General features: G+C 35.1%; 1 protein-coding gene across 1 annotated transcript; it reads right to left on the bottom strand.

The window, feature by feature from the left end:
* Window positions 1-63: 63 nt before the first annotated feature.
* On the bottom strand, window positions 64-21,001 carry LOC131665531 (transcription initiation factor IIE subunit beta). Its single transcript, XM_058937454.1, has 5 exons — window positions 20,921-21,001; window positions 1,953-2,270; window positions 1,254-1,518; window positions 976-1,185; window positions 64-814 (listed from the first exon to the last, which is right to left on the bottom strand). Exons 2-5 carry the CDS (start codon window positions 2,012-2,014, stop codon window positions 494-496), a joined length of 858 nt encoding a protein of 285 aa, XP_058793437.1. The 5' UTR covers window positions 2,015-2,270; window positions 20,921-21,001; the 3' UTR covers window positions 64-493.
* Window positions 21,002-22,824: the final 1,823 nt, after the last annotated feature.

Genomic DNA, 22,824 nt, shown 5'->3' with positions numbered 1-22,824 from the left:
AGAAAGTAATATTACTTGTCTATATAAGATTTTATTTCAATGATAAAAATATATTTTGCTTTGTATAAAAACAAAAATAGGTTTTATTTGAAATCTATTTGTACGATATTTACACGATACTTTATAAATTAACATTCATCTGAAAAATCTTCAATTAAATGTTTCAAACTATAATGTGTAATTGAATCATCAAAAAATTTACAATATCGTAGGTTGTCGCAAAACATTTACAAAAAAATGATTACATGTAGTTATTAGTGTACAACCCTTCAGAAAAAGAAGTATAATCAATGCATAGTCAATACTTCTGAGCATATCTGATAATATTAATCTTGTCATTCATGATTCTGTACTTTATATGCATATTTTTTACAACTCAATTGATACACTATGCACTCATGATTGTCTTGATAGAAATCCGAAAGTATAATTGTTCTCACTTTTTATTCTATTGAATTATAAAACACTTATATTTTGTATATAATAAAAAAATTCACTTATTATCATCATAGTTCTCTAACACATCAGCCAAATGTTCATTGTCCCTTGGCTTCTTAAACTGTTTCTTTTTATGATTAGGCTTCTTCCTCTTGATTGGTGCTAGCTTTTTAACACCATGATCCTGCATTGATCTGATTCCTTGTTTTTCTAAGTATTCATCAATTTTAGCATCATCCATCGCATCTACAGCAACTGCTCTCCAAAACTTCTGAAATTCTTCATCTATCGGAATTTGAGCAGTTTTATCGTTATAGAAAACAATTTTTTTTTTGTCTTGTGCCCTTGTTATGTAGAGTATTTCATTTTGAAGATTCTAAAAATATAATTTCAATTATTAACTCTTATAAAATATTTAAAACTTATGGAGTGATATTAAAAATGTTCTATAATATAGATAAAAATTGTTCTATAATATAGACTTTTCATTCCAAACACGATATGCATTCACAAAATAATAAGTATTAATAAGCGAACCTTCAAATGCCTTTCAGAATGAGGAAGACTTTCTTGAATATCTTCCAACATAATTCCTCCCAAACCTTTCAAATCATGTTGTTTTAATAACCTAAGAAGTGATTTTTTGTCTTTTATTTTATACTGTGCTTTAAAAATATATTTTCCTTCCACGGTTACTTCTATTTTTGGATTTTGAGGTAAAGCTTCAACTAACAGCCATTGTTTATTCTGAAACAAATATTTATATTTGGAATTCCTTAAGTGATTATTATCTATGTATATATGATTTTACTTACTCTTGAACCAATGTCAAGTTGATTCGTTTCGTCAAGGATTTCATCAAGTGTTAGTGGATGGTCGTCTCCATCTTGATGTCTTGCTTTCATGTGTTGTACAATTTTTGTTAAAATACCAAATCTGACATTTGAGCTACCAGATATAGTTTTGTAATTGGGGATTTCCATCTTTGGCCCTGATGATACTGGTGGCGGTTTCGGTTTCTTTTTTGGTGGTTCATCTCGTACAACTTCCTTCTCAGGATCTCTTTTCTTTTTTTCGATACTACATACAAAAACAATAATGAGAAATGTAAACACTTTTAAAACATCTCATTTCACACAATCAACACTTTTTTAAATTTATTATTAATTAAAATTGAAGTATGAAGGAGTTTGGCTTTTACATTTTTAATAAAATATACATACAAAAAAACTATTCCTATTATTTCAATTAATATCATAAATGGTATTATGGTATTTGGAATTCATATAGGAACTAAATGTACAAATATAAATATATTATTTGTATAATTCAGCTAAATAAAATTTTAATTATTATTCTAAATATAATTATAAAATTAAGATAAAAAAGGGTAAATTTCTTATGACGTTTAATTTTTAATAGACATTGAATATTACTATTCTTAAACAATAAAATTACTTGAAGGTAGGTCTTTAGGTTAAATATTGTATTAGTGGCTTTTGAGGAAAACTCACGTTGGAGTTGCAGCTGCTCTTTTCTTGAAAGCTTCATGTTCTCTGAGCAAAGATGGATCCATGATTACTGTTATTTATTAAATAAAATTTGTGACTATAGTGGCTATCAACAACTGAACAATATCAAATCCGCACTACGCCAGACAGTAATTGTCCAACTGAATACTGAGCAATGAGCAACAGTTCTCGTTCTGGTTTTTGGCATTATGATCTGCTGATTGCCACCGGCCGCTGACTGCGACGTTGTGACGCTGTTCCGACTTGCGCTGTGCGCAGAACCCTCCACCGTGCGCAGGACTCTGCGCACCTTAGCGCCATCTGTAAAAATAGGAAAATTAAAAAACAAATTGTGTAGATTTTACATTGATGATTACATTTTAAAACATTAAAACATTATTTTATTAATATAAAACTGAAATAAAATATAAATGATTAATTAATTAAATATAATTTACAATTCTTTTCTATTCTGTCACAAAAGAGGTATAAACTGATTATGATACTAGATATGCAATAAAAGGTAATTGTCATCAGCTGATTCTCTACCTTTATCGAAAAATTAGTCCTTTCATGAAAATCAAAAGTTTGTGTTTGAAATAACTTGAGTTTGAAGTATGTGCATTTATAATTGAATGTTATTTCAAAAAATATAGTAGTGATATATAGTTCCTTTTGTCTCGAGAGGCATTAAACTATTTAAATTAATATTAGAATTATTCAAATATTTAGTCTCAAATCATTACGTATTTAAGTGTTCATTCAACAGATTATGAATGTAATATTTTATTCCGTCAGTGCGATGAAAGTTTCATTAACTGTAAGTGACTGAAAGTTTCATAAACTATGAGAAAAAGATCAAACCATTGACAGCAACTTTTTTTGCTTTTACTTGCCAAAAGAATCGCAGTTAAAATGTCTAAGCGTTTTGTTTTCGCTCTCTCTCTTTCTCTCTCTCTCTCTCTCTCTCTCTCTCTCTCTCTCTCTTTTTCTCCCGCAAAAGAAAAGCAGCGAAGATAGAGGAAATTACCAGAGGTTTTTTCGCGTTTTCGTGGGGATCTCTGATGTTTACAGGCGTCGCAGTTTCTCCGGTTTCTTTCTCGACTTCCTTCCAATGTCGTGCTCCCCCTCTCTCCCCCTATCTCACACAACACAAAGCGATATAAAAGTGGCAAAGCATGAGTTTAAAAGGCCAGAAAATCGTCAACTCTTTCCTCCCTTCGTGCACTCTTCATTTGCATACAGCCTTTCTCGTGCACTTTTTCTTCCTGCAACTTTGACGCGACTTCCTCTGAATTTACATGACTGTTTTGCTTGCATCCTATTTTCTGATACTGCCATTAACTATTTGAATAGGATGGTGTGTGTGTGTGTGTGTGTGTGTATACACACACTCAATATATACATTTAAAATATATAAATTTCAAAGCTTATATATATATATATATATATATATATATATATATAAGCTTTTAAATGTATATATTGAGTAAAAAGCTTCTATATTCGATATTAAAGTGATATTAAAGTTTGAAAAACAAAAAACCGACTGAGATGGTAAGTCTAAGAAAGTTTTCCTTATGAAAAACATTTATCGTATCATTTTTCTCTTCTTGCTAAACGTATACGTACCACGTTTTATCCAACTCATAAGCTCCATCATTAAATTTATTAATTCAATTTGACATTTTACGTATGTTATTCCATATCCAAGTTTAGTCAACTGTTAACTGACTAATTCAAGTGCCACATATCACACAACATCAAAAGCGCAAGCGTTCTCCAAGAAAAAAAATGTTTACATATTGATCTCACTCGTAATTGGAATGAAACCCCATCATCAACCAACTCGTCGGCTGTCGAGCCGTTTGCCACCTCCTCATTACCGTCGCTCCTTTCCCGACGACGTTTCATCTTTCTCCTCCCCTCCCCCCTCTCTCTCTCTCTCTCTCTGTCGTTGCTGCGAGCGCGTTTAAACTTTCAATCGGGATTTGCATAATTTATATTATGCAAAGTCGACCGAAAGTTGAGGTGTAAGCAGCAGCAGCAGCGTCGGCGCGGATATGACAGTGCTTGTACGACCTAAGAGTCACGCCGCTCCGACGACGACGACACTGGGATATAGGGCGACTCGGATTAACAAGTTTTCTTAAGTACTCTACTCCTTGCTGCACAGTATATGTATATATATGTGTATGTATATATAAAGTAGTCAAGTCTTTGCCCGCAAGCACTGTTGCCTGCAAACGGCTAAGAGTTCTGGGAATTATTATTATAAGCCAAGGACGTTTTATTATTCGTTCTGTTTTGTTCTTTTGATCGCTCATTGGAATTAGTTTTTTTACGTCACCATTTTAAGATTCGTCTGTTGATTGAGTACGTACTTGAATATGTAATACGATTATGTATTAATTTGTTCAATATTTTAGAATTAGTATACGATAGTTTCAAATGAATAGAACAAAATATATCATAATTATGCCTTCAACAGCAACGAAGGTTTGATGACCAGACTAAAATGATAGTTTTCATTCTGGTCATTTCTAATTGCTCTACAACTATTCAGAAATAATCAAATATAAGTATAAGAAATGATTTTGATGCTTGACAAGTCGCAGTCACTATTATCAAACATCACTTTGAAAAGTAGTCATTAAATGTAAAAATGTGTGAGCAATGGATCAATACATCTTGAATTCGTTGAATAGAAATTCCTGCAAAGATTAATTATTTATAATGAAAGCCCATTTTATGATTAAAGTCATAAACACAAGTTTATACGGAACAATCGCATATGCTCGTAAATAAATCTACGTGGACTCTGTGAATACTCATATGTAAGTATGTACTAATGTATTGATTGCTTTTGATAAAAATTATTGATTTCATGAACAACGACAAAAATCGACTGTTAATTAACTATTCAATAAGTAAACTTTATTATAATTTGGTTTGAACAATGATTGATTCGAATGAACTTAATTATTATAAATTGATCAAAACAGTTACGATGAAAGTTTTATAAAAAAATGAATTTCTCGCACTAGCAATTAGATTTGTTAATAAAGTAATAACGTAAAAGAACAAGTAAAAAATATTCACAATGTGTACGTAATTATGTTATATAGAATATAATCGATCAAGCAAGCGAAAATATTGTCTTCCTATTATTTTAATGTCACTCAGCTGTCGTTTCGACTCGCGGCAGGGGTTTTCTTCCATCGTCGCGCTTTCTCTCTCATTTATCTTCCGACGTGTCTCGGCGTAACTTTGTGCGTTCGCTCGCGTCCCCGGCGACTTTGATTCGTTGTCGACGTTTTGGCGGATGTTAACTCGCGGAAAATTACGAAAGTACGAATAGACGGGGGAGAGGTAAAAGCCACAGTCATACGAAGTTATACGGGAAATTACGCGGTGCATAGGGGGCGGGAAGCAAGCCTTCTTATACTTTGCCGTCGTTTTTCTCTTTAGTTTTTTTTTTCCAGACTGAACATTTCTTTTTTTCTTTCCTCGGCTAGGTAGCAAAAATTTTCTATCTTTAATTCGCGGTGGGTAATTTGAAAGTTAACTTGCGGTTCTTGAGCTTGCGCGAGCATCGATTAAGTTAGCTGCGCACACCGCTACTCGGCATTAATTTTCTCCAAGTGAAAACTTCTCTTGTGACTCGCGCGCGCTGCTCTGTGCCTTTTGAATTTCTCAAGTTTTCTGTTAATTATGAGGCTCTCCTTTTTTTTCAACTATCTTTCTTTTATATCGATCCAGTACGGTTGCGCCGTTTATTTTGTATTTCAAAATGGCTAAATTTCGATAAAACGTTATAAATACAATTTTCCCATTGTATCGTCTATTTCACTTACCTGTTTTGCGAATAAAAATAAAATTGAATTCGTGCAATGGAAAATAAACAGAGGGAAAAAATAATTCTATTTACTGAAATGGCTGAAGATAACTGTACCGTAAAAGAACGTGACTACGTAGATGAGATCAAATGAATGCACTACATGGCAAGTAATTCTTGAGATAAAAATATATTCCAAGTTTCCTTTTTAATTAGTATTCTGATAGCAAAGCAAACAACGGCACATAATAATTTTTGTTCGCGTTATAATATCAATATTTTGAAAAGACATAGACAGACTGTTCACTTGGAAAAATAAACATTTTGAGCTTCCACTAAATTCGGAATTGCAGAATTATCGTATAAAACACGCAGCTTAAGTCAACGTAAAGAAACCGAAGTGTAGGGAACTTGACACAACGACAGTTCGCATCCTCAAAGGTGCACTTGAAAAAGCAACAGCGTCCAGTGTCAGATACTCATCACTACAGCGCGTGCACATTTGAGGCAAAAAGCAAAAGAAGGAAAAAAAAGGAAGAAGAGCTTTTTTACCTCTACTCTCGTCTCTGTTGCAGTAGCAGCAGCAGCAGCAGTAGCAGCACCAGCAGCGAGGGAGTGTAACGCTTGCGCGCGTTAGGGCGTACAAAGGTCGAGAGAGAAGAGCCGAAGGAGGGGATGAGAGATGTGGCGGGTACTGCCTAGCGTCCGGGGTTCGTTGGATGCTGGCGCGCCAGTTTGTGCCAGAGCCCCGGCGCGCGCGCTATGTCGGGCTTTCGTTATCGTTGCACTGCTGCTTCTGCTGCGATCGAAATTTTGCCGTGATCATTCGAATACATACGGATATACATTTTTTATTTTCTCACCGGTGATGAAACTTTCAAATTTTTTTCGTTGACAGTGCCAGAAGAAGTTTTTTGTTGTTAACATCGACAATATCAATATTTTTTATTCTGTGCTGCAATATAAATTATAATGCTGCTCAGGTTGTTGCTGATTTTGGTGGTCGGTGTGGCTGTTGCCGCCAAGCCTGCTGCTGCTGACAAAATCGAGAAGATTCCTATAGGTAAGGTATTGTTTTTTCTTTTTGATTGCATGTTTTCTTTTTCTTTGGGAGAGATGTTATAAGTTAAAGGAAGTCCTCTAATTTCTCGGAATTGATTGTTTGGATCAGCTAAGTTGTACTGAAGAAACTCAATTTATTATTCTCTATATAAATAAAATTATTAATATTTTGAATTATAAAATTAAAATCTATCACATTGAAATCTTACCATCAGAGACAGTTACTTATTGATACATACATATTAATTATTTAACTGATGGGTGCGATTAAGTGTTAAGTATTATTAAAAATCTCAGATCCGTATGACGGAGTGAACATTTAAGTCTTTACAAGATGTTTGTAAAGTAATGATCAGAGACATCATTAATTATGCTGCTTTTATATTTATAATGTTTTCAATGAAAAGATAAAATTATGTTTTAACCAAGTTCAATACGAGGTCTTAAGACTTGCCATGGGGTATAGAGTATCTATTCGTATATGCATCTTTCCTTCGGAAATGAGGACTTTTAATTTAGGCTATGGATCACCGTACTTACGAAATTCTCAATGCTTTAAATGACAGGACGTAGAATCAGACAAACACAGTCTGAGTACAAAATGTATGTTATTGAAAACTGTTTTGAAATTTCAAAATGAAAAAAATTTAATATACAATTTAGCTATCCCTTTACCTTATGGATATAACATTAAGCGAATTTAATTTTATCCTGTGTTAGAATGGAATCTGGTAACAAAATTAAAAAATCTGATTCTCTTAATACAATTTTTAATGTTTAAAAAAGATTTTAATAATAATAATTTTAGTTTTTTTACAAAACTCCAAAGAAATTGATGATGGGTATATTGATTATGCTGTTTATTTCCTCAGCTGGGAATATAATTTTATTATAAAAAAGAAAATTACGAAGTATAGTTCGATTTTCATAGTTGAAGTAATAGATTTGAAAGAAGTCAACAAATTCATAGTAGGTATCAACGGTTTCGGAGCCTACATTTTTTTCCGATTCCAAGAGTATTCTCACGGCTGTAAATTTCAATCCCTTTAGTAGAGGCATATCACGTCTAATACTTGATATTAAGAAAATTATTACTTCAAACACATCTTACATTTATCAATAAAAATTATATGGGTTCCATCTTATTTAGGAATCCAAGATAATGAAAATGTCGATTTTCTAACCAATGAAGCTAGGAGAAATTGTACTTTATTCGAGTTACCAATTTCATTTTCTGACTTTTATGCATACGTTTTAGAAGTTTGCTACAATAAATTATTTTTAAAGAAATTTTAATCTGACACTAATTGATTGGTTTCAAGAACTTTTACTGCTACAGTATTAAACCTTTTATAGAACAATTGGGGTCTCTCCAGATTTTATATATCCTCAATTAATAGATTAAAATCCAACCACTATAATTTAGAATATAGTTTATTAGGTAAAAATTTAACAAATAGCGAATATTGCTCTACTTGTAATAACGTTATAGAAGACATTAATCATGTTTTATCGTTTTATCCTAAATTTGAATTTCAAGGATTAGTCTTACTTAAGTGTGTCAAAAACTTCAAGTGCTCTTTTCCTTATGACAGTGTACATATTTTGAAATATCCTATCAGTGAGTTTTCTCATTTAATAAGTAATTTTTTCATAGGGGGAAATTTACAGATTTAAGTACATATTCATTATATTCAATCATTTCTATTATTTATTTCGGCAATTTAATATTTTCCTTTTATCTTCAATTATTAAATTTTTTACTTCTCTTTTCTGAGAATTTTTCCTATCCTTTTCACTTTTCCTTTTTTCTTACTTTTTTTCAATTTGCGGAAGTAAAGAAGAGAAAAATTAAATAAAAAATAAATACAATGTGAGTGAAATTCTACACAAAGCTGCTATCTATGAAATAACGTATACGAATCCTGGTCAAAACCAGCTTAATTTACAATTGCTTTTAAGTAACAAGGCAAAGCCATAAAATCAAGAAGAAGTTGAGTTGTTCTGTAAACATTTACGATACTTGAACGATTCCAGAGATTTTTCCTTTTGAATTGGTGGTAAGCAACGATGAAAGAGAGAGACTTGCTCCCGTCACGATAGAAATACTCTTTGATGTGTCTGTCGCGTTGATTTACTGTCGCGTTCACTCAACTACAGGTTAGTGTTTCCGTAATTAAACTTGATCATATTTGCTGCTAATTACTTACTCGGAGAGCTTACGAACGAGCGACATATATTTCTAAAACGGTAATTAATTCTAAATGAAAAATGAAGCATTAAAAACTTTTTCGCGTTACTTTTTTCAGGTTTCTTCTGCCGTTGGGATTTATTCAAAAATGTTTTATCGCTCTAGAAGCTTGACATTTTATCTTTAGTATTTTTTTCATACACAAAAATATAAAAAAGTAAAAATATAAAAAAATAAAAAGCGTTACGAGATATGACAGATGCTGTTAAAACAATATAGGTATATATATTTACTACACGTCAAAGAGCTTTTAAAATGAATATTTTTTCATCTGACGAGAAAAAAACCATCATTCGCTCACGCGTGAAAACGAATGACTTTGACAGCACACGCAGTAAGTGTACTTCAGCAAAAAACTCAATTTGTAACATTTTAACTATGACAAAGTATTTTCTTGCAACCAACGGAAAATGTGACTAAAATTGAAATACTTTGCAACGTTGAAAGGTTTTTCTTTCAATACACATAATATATTAACTAGTAGGTTTTGATGATTTGCAAAATTTCCTTATATGAAATTAATCAACATCTAACGTATTATCAGTATATAACGCGTAGAGCGATGGGGCAAACGAAAAATAAAAGAACAGATAAATTTTATCACTGTTTTACGCGAATTTTTTTTTCATCGAAGGCACATAAAATAATGCTGCAGTCAAAGGGAAAAATCGTCAATTTTTCTGGCCGTAAAATCGCTAGGCAAATAAAGTTGGCACGTATACTCGCTTCGCCGAACAATTGTAATACCGTTCGTTCGTTCTTTTTTTACTTGTGTCATCCCAAACAAATATCGTATGTAAGTTTACTCAGCCTCCTTTCTTCCAAAATAAAAGGAAAGCGATGCGGAGAGCTGACCTCTTCCTTTATTTATTCTGCAGATGCAAAGACCTTTGGGTTCAAGCTTTGGTTTCATAACTTGGCATCATTTCATTTTGCCAGGTAACTTTAACATAATAATACCTTTAGATAAGCGTTATGCCGATGTATAACGTAAAAAGACTTTTTTTTCTTCACTCGGCAACCAATGTACGTCTGGAAATGCACGATTGGATACAAAGTAAAACGGGCATTCATTTCGAGTATACGCACGCGCACATGATGCATGAAAGCAAGCATATAGCCGAACAAGTGCGAATGGAGCCAAGCAAGACAAAAACAGAGGAAAAAGTGTAGGCAGAAAAGAAGAGATAAAAGACGAGGAAAGTACAATGCACAACAGCTTTCTCTCTCTCTCTCTCTCTCTCTCCCTCTCTTGTATGCGCGCAGCATCTCGCGGATTATTGCCGCGTCTTTCTTGCACAATAAACGCGCTTGCGCGCTAGCTACCTCTATCCTTATGCTTGTAAAAACGCATGGGAAAAAGAGAACGCGCGCGCGCGAGTAGTGCGCGAGCGAGATTGAGAAAGTTTTTCATCGCGGGCAAAATGTCAAGTTACGAACGCAGCGGAGAAAGGCGCGAAGAACTTTGTTTTAAGGTCGTGCGGACGTTGCAACAATTTCGAAGATTTTACTCGCGTCTCTAGTGCGTTAAATTGTCCGCGCCGCGCGAGAAGAGTGAAATGCGCGTTTATTGCATCTTGGATGTTTGACTGCCGCTACCGTCGACGCCAAGCTGAAGTTAAAAGCCCCGGGTTCACTTGATGGATTCTTTCGAAATTAAACTTCGCGAGCTCGACCCTGTTACACAGCTTTATTGAATGGCGCTTTTGCCTGGCGCGATGAACCGTTTGACTCGTCAGATTTTTTTAGTTTTTCAAACAAGGTTAATTATGTTAAATCTTATTCATCAACTATATTTTTCTTATGCCACAATATCTTTTTGTACAGAATGGCGAAAAGCAATTCTGCAGTCGTAGAGCGAATGTGTCCAGATGTTTTGACTTTCCAATTGATGCTGACTGAAAATTTCGATCAAACAGCTGACTTCTATACTGCTGAACCCTCACTTCTACTACAGCCTTTTGGAGCTTCAGACTTCAAGTCTGCAATCAACGACCGTCTCAGAAAAACACTTGACTTTAACGTGCAATATTTCAAATCTAGCGATTGACCACAAATCAATCTCAAATGCAAAACTTAACCTAGCGCCGCTGCACGGATATTCAAATAATTAAAAAGCTCACTAATTTCTCTGGAGTCACAAATACTGGCGCTTCGAATATATAAACAAACCGGTGGAACATGGAATCGATAGCAGTTGCAGGCAAGCACTACGCGAAATTGCCTCGATGTGATAGGCGAACTTGGCGTCGCACCAATATATATTTCAATTAAAACGACAGTCCCAGTTATGAGTAGTCCCCACCGACGACGATCAAAATAACACAAATGATCTGTCCACCAAAATCGATTCGATCTTTCCTCCTATATGTGATTACGTGCGAAAGAAACGCGGTAAAAATTTATTGTTATCATAGCTGTAGGCTGAGATTGTTCATAATTTCGATTAAATAATTTTGGTCTAGATCCATGTTGTAGTCTTTGTTATTTTGCGTTGCAACGGCCAATATTGATGTTTTTAAAAAGCTGGAAAACTAAAAATTAAGCATATAGTTTTCATTGATGTAAATTGATATGTTTTTGCATATCATTTTTTTCCGATATTAACTAACTGCTAAGTAGATGATATATATATTCTTTTATTACGTTTTTCATGAATACCTCTTTGACGTATTAAACAAAGATGAGGACGATATAACGAATCATTAATTTGCAATGTAATAAATGCAAAAAAAATGAATAAATCTTAACGACGTACATACATATTGTATCATTCGTAGATTGCGATCCAATACATTAGTGTTATATTGAAAAATTAACTTTTTTCATTGAAGTAAATAACAATTTTATACTCACGTAGAAACTGCCTCGTCTCCCTCTACTTTTTGTTAAGTTATGCTTATTTCTAACGAATTAATCTTATGTACTTTTTTCTATCTAAAAATGGTTCATCGATTGTAATACTTATTGAATGAATATCTGACGTAATTTCTATCCTAATTTGTATACATGATAACTCTATTCAAAGGTATAACGATGGGCTTACAATCAAGAGTCACATTCATCAGAAAAATAATTTTTACCGCGCAATTCCAAGCGAGAATCAGGGAATCATAAACAGAAGAAAAAAGACTTTAACGAGGCAACCGTGAAATGTAAACATCGAGTTAATCGCGTAAAAAAGCATAGGAGCATTTTATTTGGTTGAAATATCATATGTGCGCTTTTTGAGAGAGCAATTGTAACATTTTTTCGACGCTACTTCGTTATAAAACCCATCTTCGCGCTCTCGAGCCACAGTCGATAAATCGCCTTTGACGTAATCGGTGGTCGTTCGTCATAAAAAAAGAGGAATATTCGGTCAAAGGAAAAAAAGCAGCAGCCCAGAGAGTCTCACTCTCACTTGTTTTATTTTCTCATAATTCACAGGTCGCAAGGTCCTCAAAATTCCAATAATTTATATAGATCAAATGATGCGAGGGGAAAAGAAACTCAAAGGAGACGAGAATATATGTTTCAATGGAATAAGGTTAATGCAGAAATTAAAAATATTTCCACGAGAACTTTCGAATGATATCGTAAATATGATTCGAGCTCTTTATAAACTTACGTGAAAGGGGATATAAGTCGTATACATGGGATCTTATATTCCTTATGATGCATTTAAAATTTCCCTACCTGTACCGCGGGTAGGTAACAAGAAATTACGAATTTACCTAGCTTTTGAATAAAACCTTTATACAAACATATGGGCTACAAAATATTTACACAAAACTCCTTTATTTATTGCAACACGTTATGCGAAAAAAAAAACAGAAAGATGTCATTTTCCAGATTATTTGCCCATAAAATCAGAGCATATAATCGATAATAAGCTCCTTTCAAAATGACCATAATGGACGTTCTCTGTTCTCCCACCCAATAAATACCTTATTTTCCCGCACGACAAAATAATTTTCCACGAAGCGCGTGCTTGGAAATCTATTATCGATGCAGCTCGCGCGAAATTTTAATGGCATTCCTGGCCGAGTTTTAAAAAATAGGCAAAAAAGAGACAATGAGCGAGGAATGGAGGGTCGGAAGAAAAAAAAAGATGTGAATGAGAAAAAGAGAGCTGCCGTATTTGAAAGAGCGAGAGAGAGAGAGAGAGAGAGAGAGCGAACTCATGCAAAATAACGGAGTGAGAGCGAGAGAGTGAATGGAGGGGAAACGCCTATAGAAATGCGAGTCGTTCTTCTTTTTCTCATTTTGCTGGAGAGCCTAGGTACTTTACGGGAAAGTCGATAGGCCGAGGTTTAGGGAGATTCGGCGCGCGCGCGCGCGCGCGCCCGAGGAAGATTGTCGCTTGCGACGCTCGCCAGTCGAGAGAGATAGCAGATGTATGTAGATGAAGAGGCCGACAAGTGCGGCGCAGAGGGGTTGAGATAAGGATTTATTTCGTAGTCCTGGACAAAATACTGCGGGAGATGTTTTACTTTTTCCTTTCCCTTTTACATTCGAGTTTTGTAGCTCGCTGGGATTTTTGGTTGAAGCCTTACCCTCTCAATCGGATTACTATTTTATGCGTCGATATGGGTATACTGTTAGTAATGAGTTTCTTCTCTACATTTACCAATCGACCTCGAGTGCATTTAATTAGCCAATTGGATTTCTCTAGTTTGTATCTAGAAAATTATCCGATTGAATTTTTACATTTATTTAATACAAGGAGATCATCATTTAAATAATCGTAGTAAGTTTCAATTACATAGTCAGTCATGACATTAATAAAATCTTCAGCTTAATAATACTTAAAACTTTTATCATAATTTAGTTACAATTACTGGTGTGATACCAAAATTAACAATAATTAAGGTATAATTTTGTTGCAAGTACTGGCGTGATTTATTTTGTGGGGATATTTTGCTCGAGATTTAATCTTTTCATAATCAAAATTTACCACTAACTACAATTTATTTAATGTTTTTCATTTTTATCAGTTTCATTTGAAACATCCATAGTTTATATGTATAATCAAGCTTATAAAAAATGTTTAGTCGAAAAATTACCTATGCAAAATGTCTTACTTTTAAAGCATAAAAATCGACTACGTTTTTATTCGAAGTAAAACGAAATTCGATGCTAGAAAATTTCTCCTGATAGATTAAATTTTTTGAAGTACCGTAGTGGATAAAAGAAAATCGGCTCAACTAAAATTGTAGGTTGAACGTAAGAAAAAGCGCTGTGTAAACGATATTTGTCTTGCGCCACACGCCATTGGCGTGAATTCTTTTACTTCGATCACGTGGTAGCGGAGGCTCGATAAATATCATCCAGGAAAAAACTCGAGGGATGGAGAGCGCTAATACGAAGTAAACGGGCTATCTAAAAAAGGCTCCATATCCCGAGTATATGTGCACGCGTGGATTTTATCGCAACGCGGCGCTGGGAAAATGGATTCGGTACTGATTTCTCTTCTTTGGCTGCAGCGCCAGAACGAGTGGAATACCCGAGTACTTTGTAACCGCGCTCGCGAGGGAGGCGAGTTGTATATACGATATATATAAATCTGGATTTATTTTTTAAAAAGCAATTCTTCCTTGAGAGCCACGCGAGCGATAATTTTTATCGAGCGAATATTTTTTATTTCTAGGGATGTGGGGATGATAAGACTGAACAGCCGAAGTTCTTGGTTTATCGGGCGTGCTGACAGATTGATGGTATCATTTTTTGTCAGTAGGCTGATATTTTTTTTCTGATACTCGAACAAAAACATTATATCACCGTATAAAAAAGTGTAAACTAGCGATCGTTTTGACAACAATTGATGTGTCTATCGAGTATTTCTATTTTGCAATTTGACACTAATTTTATTAACTTTCTCTAAACTAAGAAAGGAATATTAAGACAATCAATCAGTGATATATAACTATCAAGAAGTGTCAGATGCCATATCACCTATAATGTGTAGGAGTATTAATGTAAAAATCACTATAATTGAAGTTTTTTTTTCAGCTAAAGCTTGGATTAGCGTTATTTTAAAAAGTAATGTAGATAGTAATAATCAAGAATTTTTTTTTACACTTCAAAAATAACAATTTTGGCCGCTACTATTGACAATATAAAAATCATTCAGAAAAGACAAGACAGTTAATATTATGCATAAAATGCTCTAAAATATCAGATTTTTGTGGTGGATTTCGTAGATTTTAGCTCAAATCTTGAGCAAAAGCAGTCAAATTTAATGTTCGTGACTTTTTACTTTAATGTTTGTAATTTTCCACTGTGTCGAAGAATGAAAACCATAAGACACTTCAACCGGTTTACCGGTTTTAATGGGGGGGGGGGGGGGGGGCTCAGTTGAAGTATGCTCCATAAATGATCCCGATCATTATTGACTTAATTGTCGTATAACTATCGGAGTAATTGTGAAAAACTTCACTTTCTTGAATGTTTAAACCATCATACATATCATATTTAAAAATTAAGTCTTTCAAAAATCAACTCATAAACGGGCGTAGTTTTTCCTCCAAAAAATATAGCTAATAATTTAACTTTGAAACTTCTTGAAACTCGTAGAGAAAAAAACTACGGTGCGCGGGTCAGGTGTCCGATTTACGTATTTGCATATAGATCATGCATCGTGAAGTCAGTTGGTGCCGCGAGGCAGTCGTAAGACAACGCTAAGTGTTTGCATCCTGGGCCACCTTCTCTCCTCCTAAACTTTAAAGCTGCTGCTGGTGCTGCATGCAGATACTTGAAGTGTATGTGTATATATTGAGAGGTAAGTGCCAAGGTAGAGCTTTAAAGCTGCAAGTTCCATACAGCGTGGTATTGTTACATACTATAGTAACGCGAAGACTTTCAGGTGTGTAGCATTGATCTTCGGCTTGTTCTATCGAACTAACGCTGAAGTTTGTTATAAGATGATTGACAAGTGAACTTCCTGTCTCTCTCTGTCTATACTGCTGTATACATTGAGTTTCGGATTTGTATAAGTATAAATGCTTAAATCTTTAGCCTTAGTGATGAAGTTAGTTTGATGATGTGATTTATGTTTATGAAGTAAATATGTTTTTAAACAATGATTTTAATAAATTATGTTAAATTCAAAAAGCGCATTGTTATTTGATTAATAGACCTTTATTCAAGCGTAAACGTTGTTTTCCAAGCTATTGATGTTTTTAAATAAATGCGCTGATTCATCTAATTTGGAGGCGATACATAGCGAAATTCATAAAAAATCAATTTTTGCGAGGCCGAAAAGTCGCAGAAATATTTTTTTTGCTAGTAGTGAGAGTGAACAATAATTCCTAAGAGTAATATAATATAGTCAAAATCAAGAGTTTCTATTTTATATCTTTTTCTAACTGAAATTAATGCTTGCTGTTTTAACTAACTATACAGATGAATAATAATATTAGAAAATATTATTTTCGATTTTGTAAGGTATTAAATAATAGTACTCGATTATCATTGTCCATCATCACTTTTTACAATTGCTGTACGTAATTAGATTCTACCTTAAGCTACAAGCGAAAGAAGTCAGTTTTTCTTCATTCAGTACTCAGTAATATAAAAATTCCACAAAAAATAGTTGCGAACTATTCTACTGTTCACGAGCACTTTCCGTCATGATATACCTTGAATAAGTAGAAGAGAGGAGTTTGGAAGTCCTAGCAAAGATGATACTTTTTAATCACTATAGAAGATGAAAAATGTTTACGTTTTAAAAAATAGTCAATCAATTTACGAACACAATCACGATAAATTCTTCATCGTTGAAACATCTCAATTAGCGATAGACGGAAGTCCTCAAGGAAAAAAAAGAGCAGCTTTTCGCAGCAGCACGAGCGCTCTCACTGCTACTGCTCTCGTACTTGGTACTTCCTTAGAAGAGGATACACCTCTCTCTCTTCCTCTCTCTCTCTCTCTCTCTCTCTCTCTCTCTCTCCCTCTCATTCTAGGTAGGGAAAGCTATAGCACCAGAAGCTACGAGCGCTATCTAGTCGGTGTGCTCGACTAATGCGATTAATGGTACGACTTCGTGTTACCGGGCACACACAGAGGCACTCCTTCGCCCTCGGCATGTAAGTGCTGCGAGTTACGCGTCCGCGCGAGCTTGAGAGCGGGAGAGAAGCTTCTGGCGCGCAGCACAGAAATTTAGATAGCAAGACGACTGGCTGCAAATGAGATACGAATATTAGACGAACAATGACTAATGATATTTTGGACTTTTATTCTTAAGGATTCGTCGAGGTGCATGGAATGTGAAAACGAAGTAGATAGCGCATTGTTGATCGTAGCGAATTTCTTTGAGTTATCGAGGTAGTAAATGGCAACACGAAATCCTGCACTTCGCGCAAGAACGTAGAGTTTAGAGAGAACGTTGTGGCACACGTGCACAGCAACGCACGGAGAATCAGGAGGGCACGCACGACTGCGCAAGTGTGCGTATACTTTTCAGCTGGTGCTGTGAGTGTGGGGGGGGGGGGGCGAGTTCGCAGACCTCCACGTCGGGCTAGCGAGAGAGAGACATCGTGCGACAGCCGGAACTGTCCTGCAACAGATGCGCAATTATCACTCGCGGTGATAATTCCGCAACTGCACGGTGGCAGCTACGAGGAGCCAAGCGCTGCTCAAACTGCCGGGAGGGTATCCGTAAGCTAATTAGTAAGTTCATTGTAAACGCGCTCCTGAACAAGAACAACTTGATTGGGAGCTGCAAGTCGGCAATAGTAAAAAGTAAACAGCATTTTATAATCTTATATTTGTTCAATAAACGCGTCGGTGTCTAGAAAACTCCGTATGAGAAATTTCAATCTGACCGTTCATGCATGACGCACTTTTTTCACGTTCTATCGAGCATGTGCATATAACTTCAATTCTTTTGACACTTGCATCGCATCTCACCGCGAATGCGCTAATGCTAATGCGATAAAAGCATAAACAAGGTCGCATACTCCGAGCGACATGCAGTGACGCACGTAGAACAGGGAATGAGAGCAAGCTGAGCGGGATTATAAAAGAAGGGAGTGCCTGATGCGTGATCTGTCAACGCTATCGTCGGAGTAGGCCTTGAGCGAACCACCCCAAGACCTTCGCGCATGCCCTAGAAGCCCACCCTTCCAAGCAACACGACCGAGGACAAGAGGTATGCTAATAGACACGTTACGAATTATAATTTTTTATTTTCATATTTGATTGAAACTTGACATTTCTGGTTAGACGATTGTATCAAATTATTAAACTTTTACAGCATATCTGACCATTTTCAAATTCAATTAAAAGATGAGTTTATGTCAGCGCCGTAACTTGATAAATAAGAGTCATGTTTAGAGCTTATAACTGCGGGTTATTAAAATTATTCCGCTCGTGTTTCAAACATAATTTCAGTTTGAATGTTTAAATTGATAATGGATTTGATGTTTGTCATTAAATATTCTATAAAATATATGGAAGTATAACGGGAAATAGATATACGTTCAATATAAAATACAGAGAGGGAGTCGAATAATTTTCGAAATAGACATTGAAATATAAGAGTTTGTATATATGCTTTCGAATGTGTAAGTTCACTTGATTTGGCAACTGTGTACCCACTGCAGCAGTAGATAGAGAGAAGACGAGTTTGGTAAAGACATGCAAAACTTGCCAAGTTAAAATCTTGACATGCTGGTGCGCTAACAGAATCCAAAATGAGCTCTCTCTCTCTCTCTCTCTCTCTCTCTCTCTCTCTGTCTGTCTCTCTCTCAGTCGATAGATAGCTAAACTCTACCACTGGTAAAACTTGGTGTACTCTGAGTACACATCTATAAAATGCTTAGAGGAGTTTTGAATTCTTTTGTATACTCTGCTCTCTTTCACTTTCCTGTTTCTCGAGATAATGGTAGATAACGTGTAAACCATTTATAAACTTTCCACGTCAACTGAATATTATTCGCTCCGGTTTTATGAGAGTTCGACAAGTATAATAATATTGTTAGCAGTTCATTGCTTAAGGAAAATGTCAATATTATCTCAGGACTTATTCGATCAATAATGGATATTTTATGAGCAGAGCTTTATAAATTATGGAAGCTTGAAAGGGTGTACACGGAAGCTCTGATCATGCCATAACAATTTTTATAACTTTAAATTTTAGATAAGGAAACGCAAATGGTGTTTAGAGCTTATATAAATAAATAATTTAAGCCCGAAGGGGATATGTACAACATCGCAAAAAATCCATTACGCGTCGTGACCTAAAACAAACTTTTTTTTGTTAAATTGGATACGCACAGAAATATGTCACTAGACGCAATGCCGATATATACATATATACTCGCGAGCGAATTTGCCTAGCACGTTTCAGCTTCTCGTCGGCAAATAGCTAGCAAATCGAATTGGCGCGTGCACTTGGAATCTCGAAATGTAAGTGTGTCCTTGTGAGACGTGCACATGTGTTTAAGCAAACTGTAAAAAGGGTTGAAGTGACATTTTTTCTTCTTTTGTGGCTTCCTTTAGAGATGTCAATAGACTGTACGTTAGAAAAAACAAATAGAACGTATGTCGAACAAGTTGGAGATTGTATATTTTCAAACTCAGTACTCATTGGGATATAGGTATATATTTTTTCTTATTTAAATCGATCTATCATGTTATTTGAAAAAGAAATTTCTTTTTCGAACTTTAGATCAAAAGTTCAGTGAATATCACATTTGATATCTAAAGTTTGTAGGTCGCTGTGAAACGAATTCCATACCAAGTTTCTTTTAATGTAGAATAGTGGGTTGGTGAGCAAAGGAATGACGTTTCTTTTAAGCTCTTCGCTTTTTCGGTAAATCTGATTAAGGATGAAAGTTTCCAGCTTTGTAAGTTGTTTTGAAGTGGTTTGAATCCACAGAATTAAAGCACATATTACTTGTCATAAAAAGAGAAACAGGGGAAATAAAGTTTTTTTGATCCAATGTAATATACTGTTACAAGTTTGATTTTTATTGACTCAACCGATCTTTCAATCAGGAAAAAATTCCGTGCTTTTATTGTACGTGTTTCCATTATCGATCAAAAGTTTAAATTCGTGCGAAACGGGGAATAAACAAGATACGATAATGCGATATTGAATTTCTCTGCGATCATCCATCAAGTATAGCCGAGCGATTCACAACAGTGGCCACTTTGAATACAAAATTTACGTAAAACCTCACGCTGCGTTACCTGCCAATACCCCGTTCATTTAGTATTTGTCTTTCAAACATTTCTTTCGTTATATTATATAAAATATACAAAAATTTACTTTTATATTTAAATCATTTTGAATAGATGAAAATACTTGTTACTGTATGCTAGTTACACGTCTGTTTTTAAAAATAAAAAAGAGGTATTTTGCTATTTTACGGCCAATAAGTACTATCACTAATTTTTTTAATTTTCGGTACAAGAAAAGCATAATTTAGTCGCTCGAAACATGTCGCAAATACACAATCAAGAATAAGATCTTTTAAGAAATTTAAAAAGTCGTAGCTAAAACGATATTCGGAACACAAGTATGTAATATTTTTTACCAAAGGAGGTACGTACAAAGTTAGAAAAATCGAAAACCCACACACATGGCCCTCTCCTTGTCAGATACTTAGAAAAATTTTTAATTGAATCAAAATAATCGATTGTACTACATAGATTCCTGGCATGTTTCTTGTCATTCTTTTATTTGAAAATATTGATTAGAACTAAGAGTTATTTTAATATAGTATCTTCTCTTGCATTTAAGAAAACTGATTAAGTAGTAATGAATGATTAAATGGAATTATACGTTCTATAAATAAACTATATGAAAGCATAGATGACTAGATAACGAACCTTTTTCTTCTGAATTCCGAAATATATGTTGAAATACATAAACACTTTAAAAAGAAGATGAACCTTCTGCGGCTGGCAAATAATACCTCGCGTACTCGTCGGCTGCGTACTCGTGCGTAGTCACAACTCTACATTATCGCATCCACAACACGGTGAGCGCACTTCCATCGCGACTCATTGTCACTTTCCTCGTGCACATATTTATTCGTTTTGCCCGCTCCCTGTCATCTGGCGCAAAGCGAACTCTATCTAGCGAGCATGAAATCGTTTATATCATCGCGCGCTTCGGCGATGGTGGGCGGGACGGGGAGAGGGAGGGGGCGCATAATTTTTCCCGCCTCGTAATTACAGGCTGCGCGACCGAAATGCCGAATGCGATCGGGCCAATTTATCGCTGCGAGCGGTATAATCGCGGCGCCTGCGTTGTTTCTGTAATTGATGCATCGGCCCTCCATTAGAATGACAAAACCGCACACCACTGCCGTCGCCGTTGCGTTGCGTCGAAACCCTACGATCATATAATGGACAAACCAGTAGGCGCAATATGTACCACGTGAGTTTTGTGTGACTGCAACTACGGAGGACCTCGTTATTACACATACGGATGGATTAGATTTTGCACCTCGCGCCAGTCAGAGAATTCAGTTAATAAGTGTCACTGTGGTCTGCTTCTGTGTATAGCACTACCCGTGCTACATGTGTATCGGATGTTTGGATTGTTGGTGCACTTCCGAATGTTACAAGCCATACTAATTTATTTACGGTCCCGCTTACTCGTACGCCCTTCAATTAGTCACCTTTTAATACATTTTATATATTCCTTATTTATTTGCCGCTCAATTATTTTCATTCGTAGTCACTAATTTGTCGGTAGATGTATTCAACTCATATTTAAATTTCACTTTGTAAATTCAAAGCAAATGCGAACCTGTTAATGTAGTTATTCGTACAGAAGATTTTTTTTTAATAAATGCAAATTCTAGATGAATGTCGAGTAACCGTAGTTCCATTGACCTGTGAAATAACGTATGCGTAAGATTTCAATGTTTTAAACATATTTTTTTATAAATAGTATGCTTTAACTAAACGATGAAAAAACAGTAGCGCAGTCGCAATACGTGTGACTAAACATTCAGTTTTCTGCTCATTTTTCTCACAATGGAAAAATAGACCACTAGACTTTGATTATTGGTCTGTTTTGGTATTATGAGAGAAGGGAGGTATTAACTATTCAGATTTCATTGGTGATTGTCTATAACATTATCCTATATATTAAGTCTTCCACAAGGCGAACTCATGCTTTTGATGTTGATTTGCTACAACTGCATGCTATGTTTGAACAGTTAATGCCAAGTAAGTGACTCTTGACTATGTCAGATTTGCATTTAAACAGGCATGCGTAACTAAACATTGTTTGATGATTCACGTAATAGTAGACACATTTATGCCTTTGAGAATAATATCCGTTGCGAAATTGAGAAGGAATTATTTATAATTTTTAATTGAAAAAGTATTCTATGAAAATATTCTCGAATTTTCAAAAAACTGTAACATTTTTCAAATCATATAGTTACTCGGAAAATGTATAATGGAAAATCGGACAGAGAGAGAGAGAAAGAGAGAGAGAGAAAGAGAGAGAGAGAGAGAGAGAGAGAGAGAGAGAAAGAGAGGGAAAGAGAGAGAGAGAGAGCAATGAACTTTCTTAATGAACTGGTTCGTATTCGTAACTGGCCGAAGTGCATAATTTCAAATTCATTGGGCAGAATTTGCGTGAAACTGCTTGTTACCCGTGCTGGTAATGCTCTTTGAATCGAAATTCAAAATGAAATTCGGAAGGCTAACTTGCTATAACGGCTATAGCTCGTTTTCATGCATTGCCATTCTCATGACTGTTCTGCGCGCGC

Source organism: Phymastichus coffea, unplaced genomic scaffold, assembly GCF_024137745.1.
Source record: "Phymastichus coffea isolate CEN01 unplaced genomic scaffold, Cenicafe_Pcof_1.1 PCOF00052, whole genome shotgun sequence".
In the NCBI taxonomy this organism is placed as follows: domain Eukaryota; kingdom Metazoa; phylum Arthropoda; class Insecta; order Hymenoptera; family Eulophidae; genus Phymastichus; species Phymastichus coffea.
This window is presented reverse-complemented; position numbering and strand designations above follow the sequence as displayed.

Bases quoted from the DNA above. Each gene is read 5' to 3' on its own strand.
- LOC131665531 (XM_058937454.1), bottom strand. From the start codon at position 2,014: ATGGATCCATCTTTGCTCAGAGAACATGAAGCTTTCAAGAAAAGAGCA. The intron at 1,519-1,952 runs GTGAGTTTTCCT...TTTTGTATGTAG, and splicing joins AGAGCAGCTGCAACTCCAAC to TATCGAAAAAAAGAAAAGAG. The intron at 1,186-1,253 runs GTAAGTAAAATC...TATTTGTTTCAG, and splicing joins AACTTGACATTGGTTCAAGA to AATAAACAATGGCTGTTAGT.